Raw genomic sequence first — 17,085 nt, forward strand, 5'->3', positions numbered from 1 at the left:
TTTCAATTGCATTCAGTTTGGTCTCTTTGGGGTGCTATTGTTGTGGGTGCCACACCCCACAGTACCACCATTACTGTAATAACCAAGGAAAAGATGAAAAAGCTCTGCGCTGGGACATACCCCCTTCCATTATCGAGTCTGCTTTTTTTCTCTGTTCTTCTTCATCCACCACCTCTATGACTGCACTTCCTTTTGTGCATGTTTCTTGCACTGATCTTTTTTCCCTTTAAAGTGTGTGTGCGTGCGTGCGTGCGTGCGTGCGTGCGTGCGTGCGTGCGTGCGTGCGTGCGTGTGTGTGTGTGTGTGTACATGTACTGCACGTACAATACACATACAGTACACATGACTCAGTTTGACAAAGAGAGCTTATGAATGTTTGTTGATTGTACGCGATTGGATGTTTGAGTGTCTCAGGCAGACATTTCCTTGTTTGTGGTTGGTCTAATGCTTGATTATGAAGGGAGCGTGAGTATGTGTGTTTGTATGAGTGCTGAATTAAGCATGGATTGGATGTGATCATTTGACGACTTCAGCTGAAAAGAACTTGCTGCACTGTTGGCAGTCCTGAAGCTCCTCAGCTGTTTTGGTGTTTGTGTACACAGTACATGTTGTAGTGTTCATTCAACACTTAAAGAGTTACATTGAACACTCACAGCAGTAGGTCTACTCTCTGAGTTTTGAATGAACACCACATCATTGATTTCCTGTGTCATAAACCTCCAGCCTTCAGGATTCTTCAATCAAATGATAATCAAAAACGATTTTTTTTTGCACCCACCTCTGCCCCTGCATGTCAACCAGACCTACCCTTTGCATGATTATGCGGTATGCCACCCTCAGCCTGTGATGCTCAACTCAAAGGTGGTGCTGAAGGCCACTGACTGTGGGCGGAGGGCTGTGGATTGCACACACGTGTAGTAATTGGGATGCTGAGGTGGTTGTGCCCTGTGAACTGTCTTTTGATGTTTCCTGGATGGTTCACGTTGTATTCAGAGCATGCATGTCAGAAGTTCTTTCACATCAGCAAGCTCAACATGGCTAGTAGTTTCCCCGTAGAGATGATTTAATTATGTTATTTTATTTTATTTTATTTTACAGTTCAAGTCCATCACAGTACCTAGTAGTTTTCATTTTTCGTTGTCCTTCAGAATGTGAATGTGACAGAACTTCAGTAGAAACCTGTGCAATATAACCAGTAGCAAACACAGTTTTGGCGTTGCTTTCTTATATTGATACTCCTGATGCATAAATGTGTGCATACCGTGAACACAACATACATATAACATGCCGTAAATGCGAATGAATGAAGAGTAATTTCAAATCGTGATTAGATTTATCATCTTATATTTGTAATCTTACTTTTCCTTAGGAAAACAAATATTGGTGTTAGAAGGACTGGCTTTGATATTCTTTTTCCATAACATACATATAGTATAATTTACATTTAGAAGCTGTTAACATGTGTAAGGATATTTTCGAAAATGAATTGGTTTTGGCCTCTGGCTTATGTTTGAAAATGTTTAGAATTCGCATTGCCGGTTTTAAAAATGTCCTATTTAGGGGGCTAAAATGCACCTGTCATCATGGATTTTTTTAAAATTTTATCCACATGTTGTGTTTACACGTAAACGGATGAAAAAAATACCCGGATTTAAAAGTATTCGTTACCAGCACCTTAATGTAAACAGAATTAGTTAGTAATTGGTTGTCTGTTGTGTCTTTAGACCGTATTTGGAGGAGCCACGCACTGTGACGATACACAAAGGGGCGGAGCCACTGGGCATCTCCATCGTGGGCGGGGAGAATGGCGGCATCTTCGTCTCCAAGGTGACCGGAGGCAGCATCGCCCACCAATACCAGCTGGAGTTTGGGGACCAGCTGCTGGAGGTACTGACGGCATCTGGAATAAATACTAGGATGTGGTTTCCTTCTTTTATTCATTTTCATTTAGAAATCGGTTAGTTCCGGCTACTGTACTACTGTTGGCTATACTTTACTATGGCTACCATTTATACACGCATTGATTTGGAATAGTGATTTTTTTTTTTTTGGAATGGTGCCTGGTTCAACAAATTGAATGGCCAACCCATAAGCCAATCAGAGAAGAGAATTCCATTGTTAAGGGAAATAAGACCATCATAGATGCTGGTGTGAAAATTGTTACTCCGTTTAACAGTCACAAAAAGCCTTAGTTCTATTATTAGTTTCTTTGTTCATTTTTATCTTGTTTTCCTCTCTCTTAGACATAATGTTTTTTGGGAGCTGTAAAATTGACTGACTTTCTCTCTGTCTGTCTCTCGCTCTCTTTCTCATCTCTCTTCCTTCGCTTCCGCTATCTTTCCGCTAGTCTACCTTGTCATCTCTTCCGCTCTTCCAGTATCTCTCTCCTCCCCTTCCACTATATTTCCCTATAATAAACAAATGTACAAGAATAAACAAGTATCGCCCTCTCTCTCCTCTCCCTTCTCTCCCCTCCAGTTTAACGGTATAAACCTGCGTAACGCCACTGAGCAGCAGGCTCGTCTGATCATCGGCCAGCAGTGTGACACGGTGACCATCCTGGCCCAGTACAACCCCCACATGTACCAGCTGGGGAACCACTCACGCTCCAGGTACAAACCTTGAATTAAATACACCTTAAACCACTCACGCTCCAGGTACAAACCTTGAATTAAATGCACCTTAAACCACTCACGCTCCAGGTACAAACCCTAATTAATACACCTTAAACCACTCACGCTCCAGGTACAAACCTTGAATTAAATACACCTTAAACCACTCACGCTCCAGGTACAAACCTTGAATTAAATACACCTTAAACCACTCACGCTCCAGGTACAAACCCTAATTAATACACCTTAATCCACTCATGCATTAGGTACAAATCCTAATTAATACACCTTAATCCACTCACGGTGCAGCTACAAACACAAATGAATACAAATGACCTTCAAGTAGAACCCTTAATTAATACACATTAACATTAATTTTAATATTAAACTCAACAGTGTTGACAGTTTACAGTTAAAGCCATATATGCTCAATAATAATGTTAGATTCAACTCTCTAAGTGTTAATTCCACCACACACAGTTTAATTCAGCACAATATATTCTTAGAACAGTGTTAAAAACACCTACACCTACAATAACACCTCCTCACTGAATGTGAACCTATTTAGGCCAATAAGCATAGCCATACTAAAGTGATTTCCTATTGATAACCCCTGTGTTTTGCGTACAGTTCAAGGATTGAACCAATCAGCGGGCACGGTTTGCCACACGGCAGTGGAAACATGGCCCCTGACGACCACTCAAACATCGACACGCTCAGCGAGCAGGACGAAGGCACGATGACACCGCCCTCCAAACAAACCACTCCCACCACCAGCCCGCGTGGATCTGTCAGGTAATGTCCACATCATCACAACATCTGTTTATGAATGTCTTTATCCACCTTAACCCATCCATTCTCCATCTCTGCCACCAGGTTACATTACGTAACTTTCAATTTCAGTTCATGCATTTAAATCCGTCTGTACTTAGTTTGAATCCTGCTTGAGCTTCAGCGTGTTTGATTGATGAAGCTTTGCTGAAAGCTCTCTCTCTCCATCTCTTTCTCTTTCTCTCTCTCCCTCTCCCTCTCCCTCCCTCCATCCTCACCTCCCCTCAGGCGTGCGTTGCCAGAGCCTCGTGTGGTGACGGTGCGCAGGGTGCAGGGGGAGCTGGGGGTGGCCCTCTGCGGGGGGAACCTGCACGGCATCTATGTGGAGCGCCTGGAGGAGGACAGTCCAGCCAGGGGGCCAGACGGACTGGTGCCTGGAGACCTCATCTTGGAAGTAAGATGGATGGATGGATGGATGGATGGATGGATGGATGGATGGATGGATGGATGGATGGATGGATGGGATGGGAGAGAGATAGAGAAGGAGGTTGATAGAGAGGCAGATGGAGAGAGAGTTGAGTCTGAAGGAGGACAGCCCAGCCAGAGGACGGTTAGGAAAAAAGACATTGAGGGCACACTGAGGAAACCAAACATGTAACCAACGAGGATGTGAACAAGGATAAGGGAATGGTGAGAGAACGATGAGGGAATCAAATGGGAAGCACATGCATAACATCAGGGAACGTATCCAGAACTAAACTGGAACCCAATGCTCGTGTCCAGGAACATTCTGGGAGCCAAATAATGTTAGTAGGGAAGAGGGTGGATGTGAGGGTGGATAGACGGATGGATAGCTGAATGGATAGAGAGATGTATAGAGAGTCAGATGGAGAGAGGCTTGAGCCTGGAGGAGTATAGTTCACCCAGGGGACCTGACGACCTAATGCTTGTAGACCTCATCATGTTGGTAAGAAGATGGATGGTTGGATGGATGAAGAGAGAAAGACAGACAGATGGATGGAGAGAGACAGACAGGGGGTGGGAAAGGCAGAAAGGGTAGATGAGGTGTGCCTGTAATAGAAGTAAGTTCCGAGAGAGAGAGAGAGAGAGAGAGAGAGAGAGAGAGAGAGAGAGATGTGAAAGTGGGGTGATCCAACCCTGGGTATTTTCATGATATACTGCATCGATTCATGACAATGTATTGCAATACTTATTTTCACGATATACTGATATATCAATTCATGACAATCAATTATTTCATAATAATAAAATTTAATTTGCCAATTTCCATTTCTGTTGTAATGGAAGCTCTTAATCAAATACATTGACTCATGAATGCTACACCACAACTGACAAATGAGCTATATTGTTAGACATTAACTGAAGTAGATATGGCAAAGCATCGTGATAGTTCATGAATCGCAATGCATTTTGATAGAATCAAAATATGTGCATAGTGATGCACATTGAATCGTGAACCCTTTGCCAATCTCCACCCCTAGTATGAAAGAAGCCTATTTGCGTTGTACTCAATAGTTTTCACACTTTTCAGATGTAGACGACTTTTTGTGTGTCTGTGATAGTCTGAGAAGCAGAGGCTCTGTTAAAAGCTCCTCTCACATGGGAATTGTCTGGCCCCGTTATTCTACTGTGATGCACTTGCCCCTTTCAATATGTGCCGCACACGCTGGTTACTTATTTTAGCACATCGGCACCCTCCACACTTCCAGCTCTGTTCACCTTCTCCTTCCATGTTGTTTCCTTATTGATTGACCTGCATTCAGTAGGTTTGGCAGAGACTGAGAGAATTTTTTTTTGCGTGTGTGTGCTCCTATGAGAGACACATGATTATTGTCTCTGTGCACATTGAGATTGCAGTCATCCTCACTTACCAAAGAAAACATACATATCTGTAAAACTTTTTATGAAAGAAAGTCCATTATTGTTAGGGTTGGTGAAAAAAAGTAGTAGAGACGTTCCAAGACAGGACAAAAGAGATACAGGAAATTGTGTGTGTTTGTGTGTAGGCCTATGCATGTGTGTATGATTTCAAACTTCCTTCGTCTCTTCACTCTAAAGTACAGCTTTTTGAGTCTGCAGGGTCATATTTTCGAAAGTGGCTGGAGATGCTGAAGGAGGGAGGGGGGAAGAGAGAGAGAGAGAGAGAAATAAAGAGAGAGAGAAATGAAGAGAGAGATAAAGAGAGAGGCAGAGACAATGACAAAGAGTGTGTGTGTGATGTAACAGACCTTTCATCTCTTCCCCCTCTACAGTACAGCGCGGTGAGTCTCCAGGGTCGCACGGCAGAGGAGGCCTACCTGGAGATGCTGAAGCCCCTGGAGACGGTCAGCCTGAGGGTGCAGCTCCGCCTGGAGGAGTTCAACATGCTCAAGGGCAGCCCTGGAGACGGGTTCTACATCAGGTACTCCATCACTGCTCACACATACACATTTACACATTACTACTATACGTAGACATGCACATCACATACACATACACGTACACGTACACATACACGTACACGTACACATACACATACACATACACATACACATACACATACTAGGGATGCAAACGATTAATCGATTAATCGACTTTAATCAATCAATGCGTTAATCGATTAAAAAACATTAATCGCAATTAATCGACAATTCAACTGACAAGAGACCCAGGTGAAATGGGTATGTGAAGAGTGTGTGTGAAGAGGGGTGTGAATAGTGGGGATATTTAAATTTAATTGTGGTATTTTATCTCAATATTTAATTGAAATTTTTAGATTTAGTAGGTTTTTTTTTCGAGAAACATTGAGATTTCGGGGGGAAAACACCGCTTATCAATTAATCGTAAGTTGATCAATAAGGCTATCAACTAATGATTAATGAATTAATCGATAATTTGCATCCCTAACACATACATATATACACATACTTAGACATAATGGTTGTGGTGAGTTTAACATGCTCAAGGACAGCCCTGGAGATGCCCTGGAGATCACATACTCAATCACTGCATTGTAGTACTTTATTAAGTAATACATTGTATTATTTGTCATAAAACACCATGTGTAAATGTACGCATATAGCCCTGGAGACCCTGCAGACCAGCATGGCTAAATTTATTTAGGCTGTCTAGAATTTTAAAGCTGAGTTCTGACTGGCTGTTGGCATTTAACGATCATGTACAGCTCTAATTAGTTTTGTCAACTAAGTTTAAAACTTTAACACTATTCCATAGCAATATTCAAAGCAAAGTTATTTCTACTCCACCTAGGGTAGTTGACTTTTAATGCATTTACTGTAATGTACTTTTAATGCATTAAAAGTAGACACTGATTTAATGCATACAGGGTGTAGTAGTTCAGATGATCATCAGAAGTACTCACCAAAACATGCTGAATGTTTTTCCTCTGTGTGCGCGCAGAGCACTTTATGACCGCATGGCGGAGGTGGACGAGGACCTGAGCTTCAAGAAGGACGACATCCTGTATGTGGACGACACGCTGCCCAAGGGCAACTTTGGCTTCTGGATGGCCTGGCAGCTCGACGAGAACGCACAGAAACTCGCCAGAGGACAGATCCCCAGCAAATACATGTACGTACGAATGCCTGCAACCAGGGAAGCCAGACAGGGCGGGGGCAAAGGGGTCAGTTGTCACGGGCCCAGGGAGAAGGGAGGTCCAGAATTGGGTCGCCATTACATGTACATTGTATGTATTGAATGGGGAGGCACTTTCGGATGGCTTTGCCCCAGGCCCGGTCAAAGCTGCCAGTGGCCCTGTCTGCAACTGTATTCACAGTACATAAACATGCAATACTAATTCAACACTTAGAGTTTACTCTGGGACCAAACACACTCTAGAGGACATTACCTCCACTTAATTATGTGTTGAATTATCACTGTCTTTTGTGCAATTTTCATACAAATTGTACCGTTCACACTGCAAATATACCAAATAATGATAAATAACGTATAAACTTAAAAAAATATGAAATGATTACCATTCGTCATCATTCTTCAAACACACCCTCGTTTTTTTTGCAGAGATGTCAAAAGTTATAAGTAAAAAAATGTACTACAGTTTTCTTTTAACACTGGGGCTTCACCAAGCAATGTATCTGAATTTTTTGTAGACTACAGTATCTGTCCTACAGTCAGCTGATTCCAGGCTGCTTGGATCAAACTTTTGACAGTGTCTTTTTTTGTTTGTTTGGGTTTTTAGTTGTTTTTTGTTAGTTGCTTTTAGTTGACGCCGGCGTCATATGTATGACATAACGGTGTCATAACATTGTCATAATGCAGTATAAACATTATGTCAATGTCATAAACATTGTATGACTTTGTCTTCAGTGAAATTCGGTAATGACAAAGACAGGCGGAACAATGTCAGCTTTTCATGGCCATGAAGCGTTTATGATATTGACATAATGTTTATGACACATTCATGACTGCATTATGACAATTTTATGACAATATTATGTCATACGTATGACGCCGGCGTCAAGTAAAGTGCTACCGTTTTTTTAACAGAGTCTAGCAGCCTCAGCAGGTACAGTGGAATAACTGGTGAAACAACGATGTAATATCATGTCCTGGTGTTGTACCTACACCAACTCTTTTCTTCTACTTTTACTTTTGACATCTCTGGTTTGTGGACATTATTATGCACGGTTTTTATCAGTTTCGAGTAGTATCCAAGGCCAAACCCTTTTTATCTTTTAAAAACTTTGAAAGAGTCATCCATGCTTTTATCTCATCACGCCTTGATTACTGCAATGCCTTGTATGCTGTCCTCAGTGCTTCCTCCCTCTCCCGCCTGCAACTTGTGCAAAATGCTGCTGCCCGCCTCCTTACTAAAACTCGAAGGCGGGAGCATATCACGCCTGTGCTTGCTGCTCTTCACTGGCTCCCTATACGCCACAGAGTAGATTTTAAGATTCTTTTATTTGTTTTTAAAGCTCTTCATGGCCTGGCACCATCTTACGTATCTAAACGTAAACGCCCCCTCCAGATCCCTCAGGTCATTAGAAAAAGCGCTCCTCATTGTACCACGCTCCAGGTTGAAAACCAGAGGAGACAGAGCTTTTGCTGTAATGGGCCCCAAACTGTGGAATGAACTGCCACTCTATATCCGCCTGTCCCCCTCCCTAGCTGCTTTTAAAACTCACCTTAAAACTCACTTTTATGCATTAGCTTTTAACACTGTATGACCTCTGTGTTTGCACCTAGTTATTTATCTATCTAGTTCTACTTTTATTCTTCTTTTATTTCTTTGTTCTTAAATGTTGATCATCCCCTTAGCTCTTATATGTATTCTTATTGTTAAATATGTGTCGTTATGAAACTGTCTTTAACCTAAACATAACCTATCCCCCCCCCTTTTTCTGTTCTACATGATGCTCAGTTTTTAGATCTTATTGATTGTGATTTTTCTTCTTTATTTTGTTCTATGTCCTCAAGTATGTCTGTGTTCTAAGATTGAATGATTCCTTTCAAGTCCTCCTACGTGTCCAGCACTTTGGACAGCTACCTCTGTTGTATTTTAAAGTGCTTTATAAATAAAATTGACTTGACTTGACGGTTTGATTCCTGAGGTAAATAAGCTTCTGTACAATGTTGACTGTAGATATCGTCCCAAGCGGATATTGTTCCAATTCCCAGAATTCCCCAGTAACTCCATTTCTTCTTTTCATTTCTTGGCATTCCGAAATGTGGAGCGCAGGCTGGAGCAGGAGTTCCAACGCCGCCTGAGCGTTCCGGACGGGAAGGAGGAGGTGTGCTCCAGTCGGAGTCTCTCGGCGGCCGCGCGACGCTCCTTCTTCCGCCGCAAGAACCGGCACAAGCGCAGCACGTCCCGCGAGGGCAAGGACACGCCCGCCCCCGACGCCATCAGCACAGACTCCATACCGTACATGGAAGGTGAGAACTGCTGTATGTCTGTCTGTCTATCTATCTGTCTACCTATCTGTCTATCTGTCTGTCTGTTTATCTGTCTCTCTGTCCGAAATCCATCAGCACAGACTCCATACCGTACATGGAAGGTGAGAACAGCTGTATGTCTGTGTCTGTCTGTTTATCTGTCTCTCTGTCCGAAATCCATCAGCACAGACTCCATACCGTACATGGAAGGTGAGAACAGCTGTATGTCTGTGTCTGTCTGTCTGTCTATTCTGTCCTGTGAAGAAAAAGGAGTCGCACACAGGAGCTTGATGCTGTTCAGTGAAACTGTATTAAAAGCTGAACAGCATCAAGCTCCTGTGTGCATCTCCTTTTTCTTCACACTGCATTTTTTTGTTGGGAATTATGCACCGAGCGAAACTTCTCAAGTAAGACAAAGGCGCGGACGCCATCTCTACCTTCACCTGTCTATTCTGTCCATCAGCCCAGACTCCCTACCATACATGGAAAGTATCAGATTAGCTGTCTGTCTATCCGTATGTCTATCTGCAATGGCAAGAGGTTTTTTTTTTTTTTTCCAAAGTGCCTGAGGTGCACTCTGAGGTCCATCATTAAATTTCTCGATTTCTCGTTCTCGTTCTTCCAGACTGCGTGGGCCTGGCCTACCAGCGGGTCCAGAAGGTGGAGTGCATGTCCCCGCGGCCCGTGCTGATACTGGGCCCCCTGGTGGAGGCCACCAAGGACATGCTCGTCAAGCAGGCCGACCACAAGTTCTGCAGATGCCCGCTGGGTGAGTGGGGAGGATTTATGGCTATTATTGCAATAGAATACAATAGAACAGAAGTTGTGCTGATACCCACTGGGTGAGTGGGAAGGATTTTTCTGCCACAGAACTCTTAAAGGTGCACTGTGTAATATTTCTAGTAGTTTATTTCCAGAATTCATGCTGCCGATTCACAAATGTTACCTTTTTCCATTAAATACATACATACATAAAAACATACTTCATACATGAAAAGGAAGATCTTCTCCATTGTCCGCCATTTTGGATGTCCAGAAATAGACATTTTTAGCTGCAAAACTCACTGCACTTTGGTCATACTAGTAAATATTAGTTCATTATTTTGTAAACAATCATGAAAACATCAAATGTGGCAACAGACAACACAGTTTCAATGAGCATGTTTTTCCTGTGTTCAGAGGTGATGAAGGCCTCCCAGCAGGCTATTGAGCGGGGTGTGAAGGACTGCGTCTTCATCGACTACAAACGCAGGAGCGGCCATTTTGACGTCACCACTGTGGCCTCCATCAAAGAGGTCACCGAGAAACAGGTAGGTTACTGTGGTTACCATGGTCCGTTTTGGTGTGTCTGTGAACGTGCACATGTAGGACTGGGTAACCGAAACCAAAAAATTCTGATCGGTACTCAGCCCTATGCACATATGACCCTATGACTTGATCTCAAAGTCAAGGATCCTGGCCTTGCTAGGACGTGAAACGCCCAGTGAGTGGATACTCTTTGGTCACCTCCGAGGAGTATCCAATCAATGGGCGTTTCTTGTCCTACTGTAGCAAGGCCAGGATCCTTGACTTTGAGATACAGCCAATGTGTGTGTGTGTACATGTGTATACATGTGTCGATATATATATGTGTGTGTGTGTGTGTGTGTGTGTGTGTGTGTGTGTGTGTGTGTGTGTGTGTGTGTGTGTGTGTGTGTGTGTGTGTGTGTGTGTGTGTGTGTGTTTCAAGTGCACCAATCCCCCAATCTGATGTCTATGCTTTCTTCTGGATGTCTTATTCAGGACTGCCACTGTCTGCTGGACATCGCTCCCTATGCCATCGAGCGGCTGCACAGCGTACACATCTACCCCATCGTCATATTCATACGCTACAAGAATGCCAAGCAGATCAAGTAAGCCAAGCCTTCACCACCCGTGGCCGCCTGATTTCTCTCTCTTTGTCTCTCTCTCTGTCTCTCTCTTTCTCTCCCCATATCTGTTTCTGGCTCTTACTATTTCTCTTTTCTCTCTGTTTCTCTTTTTCAATCTCTCTCTCTCTCTCTCTCTCTCTCTCTCTCTCTTTCTATCCGTCTCTCTCTCTCTCACACACACACACGCACACACACGCACACACACACACGGTTATCAAAAAGCCCCTGACGTCGTCAGTATAACCTTGAATTAGCATCCACTTCAAAGGCTCTTCCTCCCCATCTCGTCCGCCATCACTTTCAGTTTACAGCCTCCATGAAAGACCCTGGACTATGTCTTCTACATATAGCTGTCAATAGGAGCTGCTCCACTAATGAATGTCAAGCCTTATCAATATCTCTGCGGCCCACTGTGAATAAGAAAAAGTACTGATGACGGTGTGCTCTTTGATGTTCACACTCACCTGAAGACCATGTGTTTGAAGTGATGGTGTGAATCTTTAATATACAGTACTCATATGTCAGAAGATAAAGGGACAAAATTGGGGTTCAGAAATTAAAAAAGGTGCCTGCTTCCTTACCCGTGACTTTATAGAGTAGCTGATCTACGTATCTTGACTGCAGCTGCCGCAGCGCCCTTACTACTCGCAACCAGCCCTGGCAGGGGGCTCCCCTAGGTGGCCGCTGGTCTCTGCCTGAGGTTTCTTCCTGACTATAGGGGGTCTTTTTTTTTTTTCTCAGACTTCACTGAGCTTTTTTTTCCCCCTTACAAACTATGAATCAAGCGAAAGGGAGTTTTTCCTCACCCCTGATGCCACCAGGGGCCGCACCTGAGCGCCCAATCTCTGTGTGACTATCTATGACTTATGATAGGCCCAGCCACTATGGACCTTACACATCTAAGAATCCTGGTCCTATCATACGTTGACCTTATGACTCTACATTCTCTGTCTATCTCTTCTTCCTCTGCCTTCCTGCTTTTTCTGCCTCTCCTCTATACCTCTCCTTTTAATCTATCTCTAAAAATGTTTTTTTTTTTTTTCCATTTGTTAAGCACTTTGAGTTACATGCCTTGTATGAAACAGTGCTATACAAATACAATTATTATTATTATTATTAAATTATTATTAACGTGGAAGTCTGCAACTACTTTTTAGTCATATTGCCTTGAACTGTCATGGGATTCTGAAAGTAGTACATGAAATAGCCCATTACAGAACACAGACAAGTTCTGTAGCTCCTGCCAAAGCCTTGTTTCAAAATTCTGAATTTCCTTGGTTATATTACAGGGGTATGCCACTATTTTGGGGATTAATACAGCTACATGCTACAATGCTACACGGATCCATTGACTTTCACTAGCTTAGTGACATATTCCCTCTTTTAACTTGTCTTAAAGCAAGACAACGCTTAACATGAAAAATAAGACACTTTATCACCTTTATAAACCCCAGCCAACGATTTTAACTGTATTAAGCCCCAAAATAGTGGCATACCCCTTTAACCAAACAGGTTCAAGGGTGTAGGTAGCTGCCCAATCACATGACTTTGCTGGCCTTTTGAGGATGGGGCAGGAAGTTGAATACTTTTTTCTGTCTTTCAGGCTAAATTAAATTACTGTATGTGCATTTAGAAAACTGCATATTTAGCTGATTTCTTCATGTCTTCTGATGATTCATGTACAACTTCAAAAATCCCAGAATCGAGGCTTTACATACAGTATGTCAACATATAAGCTTACAGACGGAAGCTTTAATATCAGTTGGATCAAATTTTGTGGCACAGTTTTTGACTTTCTGATACTGGGATAAAAACCCCTGATAACCCACAAGTCAACCATTGTTGTGTGCAGTTTAGAAGGTTAAAAGCACAGAAATCCACAATGTTAGTATTCCGATCTCATATGCAAGAGCTGTTACTGGTTAATATCTTTAATCAAACTTAATGAGGGTTATCTCATCAAAAAATCAATCAAATCAGTCCTCACTCAGCACTATGTCCATAGACTTCTATTGTCTAATGTAATATTGTTGTTGTTGTTGTTCATTTTATCCTAGGGAACAGAAGGACCCTGTGTATCTGCGGGACAAAGTCTCTCAAAAACATTCCAAGGAGCAGTTTGAAGTTGCACAGAAGACGGAGCAGGAGTACAGCAAATACTTCACAGGTACGTACTGTATGTCTTTTCATCACATTACACTTAGCTGACACTTTTTAAAATCCAAAATACCTTACAGATATTCCAGAGTATTGGTTACAATCATTGGAGCAATGTGGGGTTAGGTGCCTTGCTCAAGGGCACTTCAGCCATGGAGGGAGGTGTAGGGAGAGGTAAGGGGGGGATGTGAACTGGCAACTCTGTGATATTTAGTCCAACTCCCTAACTATTACACCATGGCTGCCCACATGTCTTGCTGACATCACACAACATATGCTTCCATGATCGTTCTGATGTGAAAAATTATCAAGAGGAAGCGAGCCAATAGGTTGGCTCTGAGCTACGTAGTTCAAGTATAAGCAAAATGATAGAGATTTGCAATAGTTTGTTTGTTGTTGTTTACATATTGTTTGTTTGTTGTGCTTCTCAGGGGTGGTCCAGGCCGGGACGCTGGGTTACATTTGCACACAGATCGAAACCATCGTGGACCAGGAGCAGAGCAAAGTCCTCTGGATCCCCGACTGATCATCGCCCCATTATACAACAATCACAACCATCATCATCATCACAGCCATCGTGGACCGGACAAACACTGATGAATCACTAATGCAATGACAACAACAGAAAAGAAACACATCCAATTCATGTTCAAAAACATGTCTCTGAACACTAGAAAATGTGGAGAACACTAAATACCTTAACGATGTGAAGAGGTACAAACGGACTAAAACTATGCGTGTTGTTTTTAACGACGTAAACAAGATGCTTTCGCATTTATATCGCCACGGCCACTCGCCACTACAGATACCTTTCTATTTTATTTTCAGTCGACAATGGTAACACTTTCATTTCAGACAAAACAAACAAAACACTTGTTTACAATCAACAACAATTGTGTTCTACGTACTTTTGTCTTGCGTACTTGAATGTGTTCTTTTTCTTTTCTTTCTTTCTTTTTTTTTACCTCATCTCTTCTTAAACCCAGCCCTCTCCTTCTCCCCTCTGTGTCGCTGTGCTAATCCAATACAGGGGTGCATTTCTCGAAAGCGTAGTTGCTAACTACAATAGCTACTTTGTTGGTTGCAATGCAATTTCCCATTGGCAACTATCCAAGTTGCTAACTGCTAACAACTATGCTTTTGAGAAACGCACCCCAGATCTGTGGAGGGTACTCCAGACAACAGACTATGTCAACTCATAGCAAGTGGTAAAACTACTAATAGGAGACCCTTTTGAGTTTTTTTCAAGAAGCAAAAACAGATGAGACTGCTCTATTAGCAGAGTTACCTTTGACTCTGTTATAACTCGATTAGGTCAGCCACTTAACCCCCTATTTGGAAGTGCTGTAAAGAGAGTTCAGCCCGTTATTTACTTGCCACTAAGGAGAAAATGAGTAGCCATCACGATTGTCACCACACTGTAAAAAATTTCAAGTCTTTTCAACTGGCAAATGAGCATCCACCTGCAAACATAACATTACATGTTAACTGAACTTGAGGTGTGGTTTAATCAGAAGCGTTAAAACAAAGATTAAGCTTCAACTTCAGTCAACATGTATTTTTAAGTTTTCGGGTTTCGTTTGCACGTTTATCCAACCTGAAACGTATTATATTGTAATGTGTAACACTATTGGAATGCAGTCTGTTGTTTGTTTATTGTATCATTTCTAGTCCGAAGGAGACCCTCCCCAGATTTTGTTTTGTTCTGTTTTGTTTCCCCCTCATCTTTTGATCTTCTCTTTGAAGTCTCTATTTAAAGGACAAAAAGTACTGGTGCAATTTTTGATGGTATGGTCATTTACTATTTCCCTCCTCGTTAATTTCCAATTAACTTTTTTATATTGTTATTATTATTGTTATTATTATTATTATTATTGCTATTACTGTTGTTATTTAATAATGGTTGTTTTGTAGCTCTGAAGCAAGATGCAGATATGTTACTAAAGGATGAATCCAGTGCTTTTGTCTTACAACCAGCATTCTCTCCCTTAGTATAACATTGTGCCAAATCCTACAAGTCTCCCTTTTTGTTTGGGCTCCGTTTTGCACTTGAATCTTTCCCTTCTAGCATTTACGCTCTGAAATATATTTTTGTTATCATATTGCTGTTTTATTTTAGGTACGTTAACTAGTTAATCCTGTACAAAAAAACTACAAATGCGAGTGTGCATGTGAGTGTGCAAACATGTAAGTGAGCGTGCACATAGTGTGTGTGTGAGTGTGTGTGTACGTGTGTATGCATGTGTCGATATATAGGTGCGTGTGTGTGTGCGCGTGCGTGTGTGTGTGCGTGTTGTCAGTGTGTTTCCCCGTGTCCTGTCCCTAACATTTCACTAATGACCTGATCTGTGCACACAGCAGGACTTTGCTCTCCTACGCTAAAATCATGAAGTGAAAAAAAGGGATGTTCTCTTGCACATTACATTTTTTTATTAAGAAAATGCTATCCTGTGGTTGGACCATCGATTCACTACGAAAACCATTTGAAATCATTATTACGATGATGTCAAAAAAAATAAAGAACTTTTCTGGATTTGCCCAGTGAGGGGTTACTGTAAGAGAAACATTTCTCACACAATTGAAGACACCAAATGTTATAAGCATATGTGCTCAAATTGGGATTCACTTCTCAATGAATAGACATGACCTCTATCTAATGTTAAATTAATAAATACAACTTCAAATTGTACTCTCTGTGAGTGTCTTTTCTTACTGTCTCCGTATGAGTTAGATGTTGGTGTTTCTGTAGCCACAGAGGATCATCACATAGTACATTGTGAAGAAGAGAGAAGAAAGCCCACCTGGGAAACTCCAACTCTCATCGTCATGACACAGCATTCCACAGCACAGAAGAGCACACGGCACACATCAGAATTGCATTTATGCCTCATCCCCCGTGAAAGGCGGCATCCCAATGGCGCCCTAAAGGGAGTACAGTAGTACGGCAGGATGGTAGCATGCTCAGGGTGCCTCAGTCATGGAGGAAGATGGTGGGTCGGGAGTCAAACCAGCAACCTTTGGGCTTGTGAACCTAACAACTATAGACCAATAAGTATATTACCAGTACTTTCAAAGGTTGCAGAGAAGGTAGTCAAAAATCAGTTAACAACACACCTAAACACCTGCAACACTGGTCTGAACGATATGCTGCTTGGTTTCAGGAAGAACTACTCTACTGAAACAGCTGTTTTATATTTTACTGAAAAAATCAGAGTACAGCTCGAAAAAGGGGGTGTTATAGGGGCTGTATTCTTAGATTTACGCAAAGCCTTTGACACGGTCAGTCACAATGTCCTTTTCTCCAAGCTTTCTCATTTTAATCTGTCAACACAAACACTGACATGGCTGTCCTCTTATCTCTCAAATAGGGTACAATGTGTCAGAGTCAAAGATGCATACTCCACATGTGCAACAAACACAATGGGTGTGCCACAAGGATCTGTGCTGGGACCTCTTCTATTTAGCTTGTACATCAATGACCTGCCACAACACTGTAATGGAGTGGATGTACAGTTATGCAGATGATACGGTCCTGTATGTGCATGGTAAAAACGCTGTGATGGCAGCGGAGAAATTAACAAACGCTATGGAAGGTGTGGCCCAGGGGCGAGTTTAGGCTATTTTTAGTGGGGCCACGGCCCCACCGTGACTTGGGTCGGCCCAACTAGCTCAGGAGCCCTTTAAAATATTAGTTGTGAATTGTATTGGAAATTAATGCA

The 17,085-nt window shown here is 42.2% G+C and overlaps 1 protein-coding gene across 1 annotated transcript in view; it reads left to right on the forward strand.

Moving 5' to 3' along the window:
- Positions 1 to 16,055, forward strand: part of LOC134467794 (disks large homolog 5-like) — a 104,766-nt gene extending 88,711 nt beyond the window's left edge. The window contains exons 27-38 of the mRNA XM_063221729.1: positions 1,725 to 1,887; positions 2,479 to 2,612; positions 3,243 to 3,407; positions 3,672 to 3,837; positions 5,657 to 5,805; positions 6,804 to 6,974; positions 9,103 to 9,299; positions 9,925 to 10,068; positions 10,479 to 10,609; positions 11,082 to 11,191; positions 13,267 to 13,376; positions 13,798 to 16,055. Coding sequence (XP_063077799.1) covers positions 1,725 to 1,887; positions 2,479 to 2,612; positions 3,243 to 3,407; positions 3,672 to 3,837; positions 5,657 to 5,805; positions 6,804 to 6,974; positions 9,103 to 9,299; positions 9,925 to 10,068; positions 10,479 to 10,609; positions 11,082 to 11,191; positions 13,267 to 13,376; positions 13,798 to 13,892 — 1,735 coding nt within the window. The 3' untranslated portion in view covers positions 13,893 to 16,055. The remainder of the gene's footprint in view (positions 1 to 1,724; positions 1,888 to 2,478; positions 2,613 to 3,242; positions 3,408 to 3,671; positions 3,838 to 5,656; positions 5,806 to 6,803; positions 6,975 to 9,102; positions 9,300 to 9,924; positions 10,069 to 10,478; positions 10,610 to 11,081; positions 11,192 to 13,266; positions 13,377 to 13,797) is intronic.
- Positions 16,056 to 17,085: the final 1,030 nt, after the last annotated feature.

This window comes from Engraulis encrasicolus, chromosome 17, assembly GCF_034702125.1.
Source record: "Engraulis encrasicolus isolate BLACKSEA-1 chromosome 17, IST_EnEncr_1.0, whole genome shotgun sequence".
NCBI classification, from domain to species: domain Eukaryota; kingdom Metazoa; phylum Chordata; class Actinopteri; order Clupeiformes; family Engraulidae; genus Engraulis; species Engraulis encrasicolus.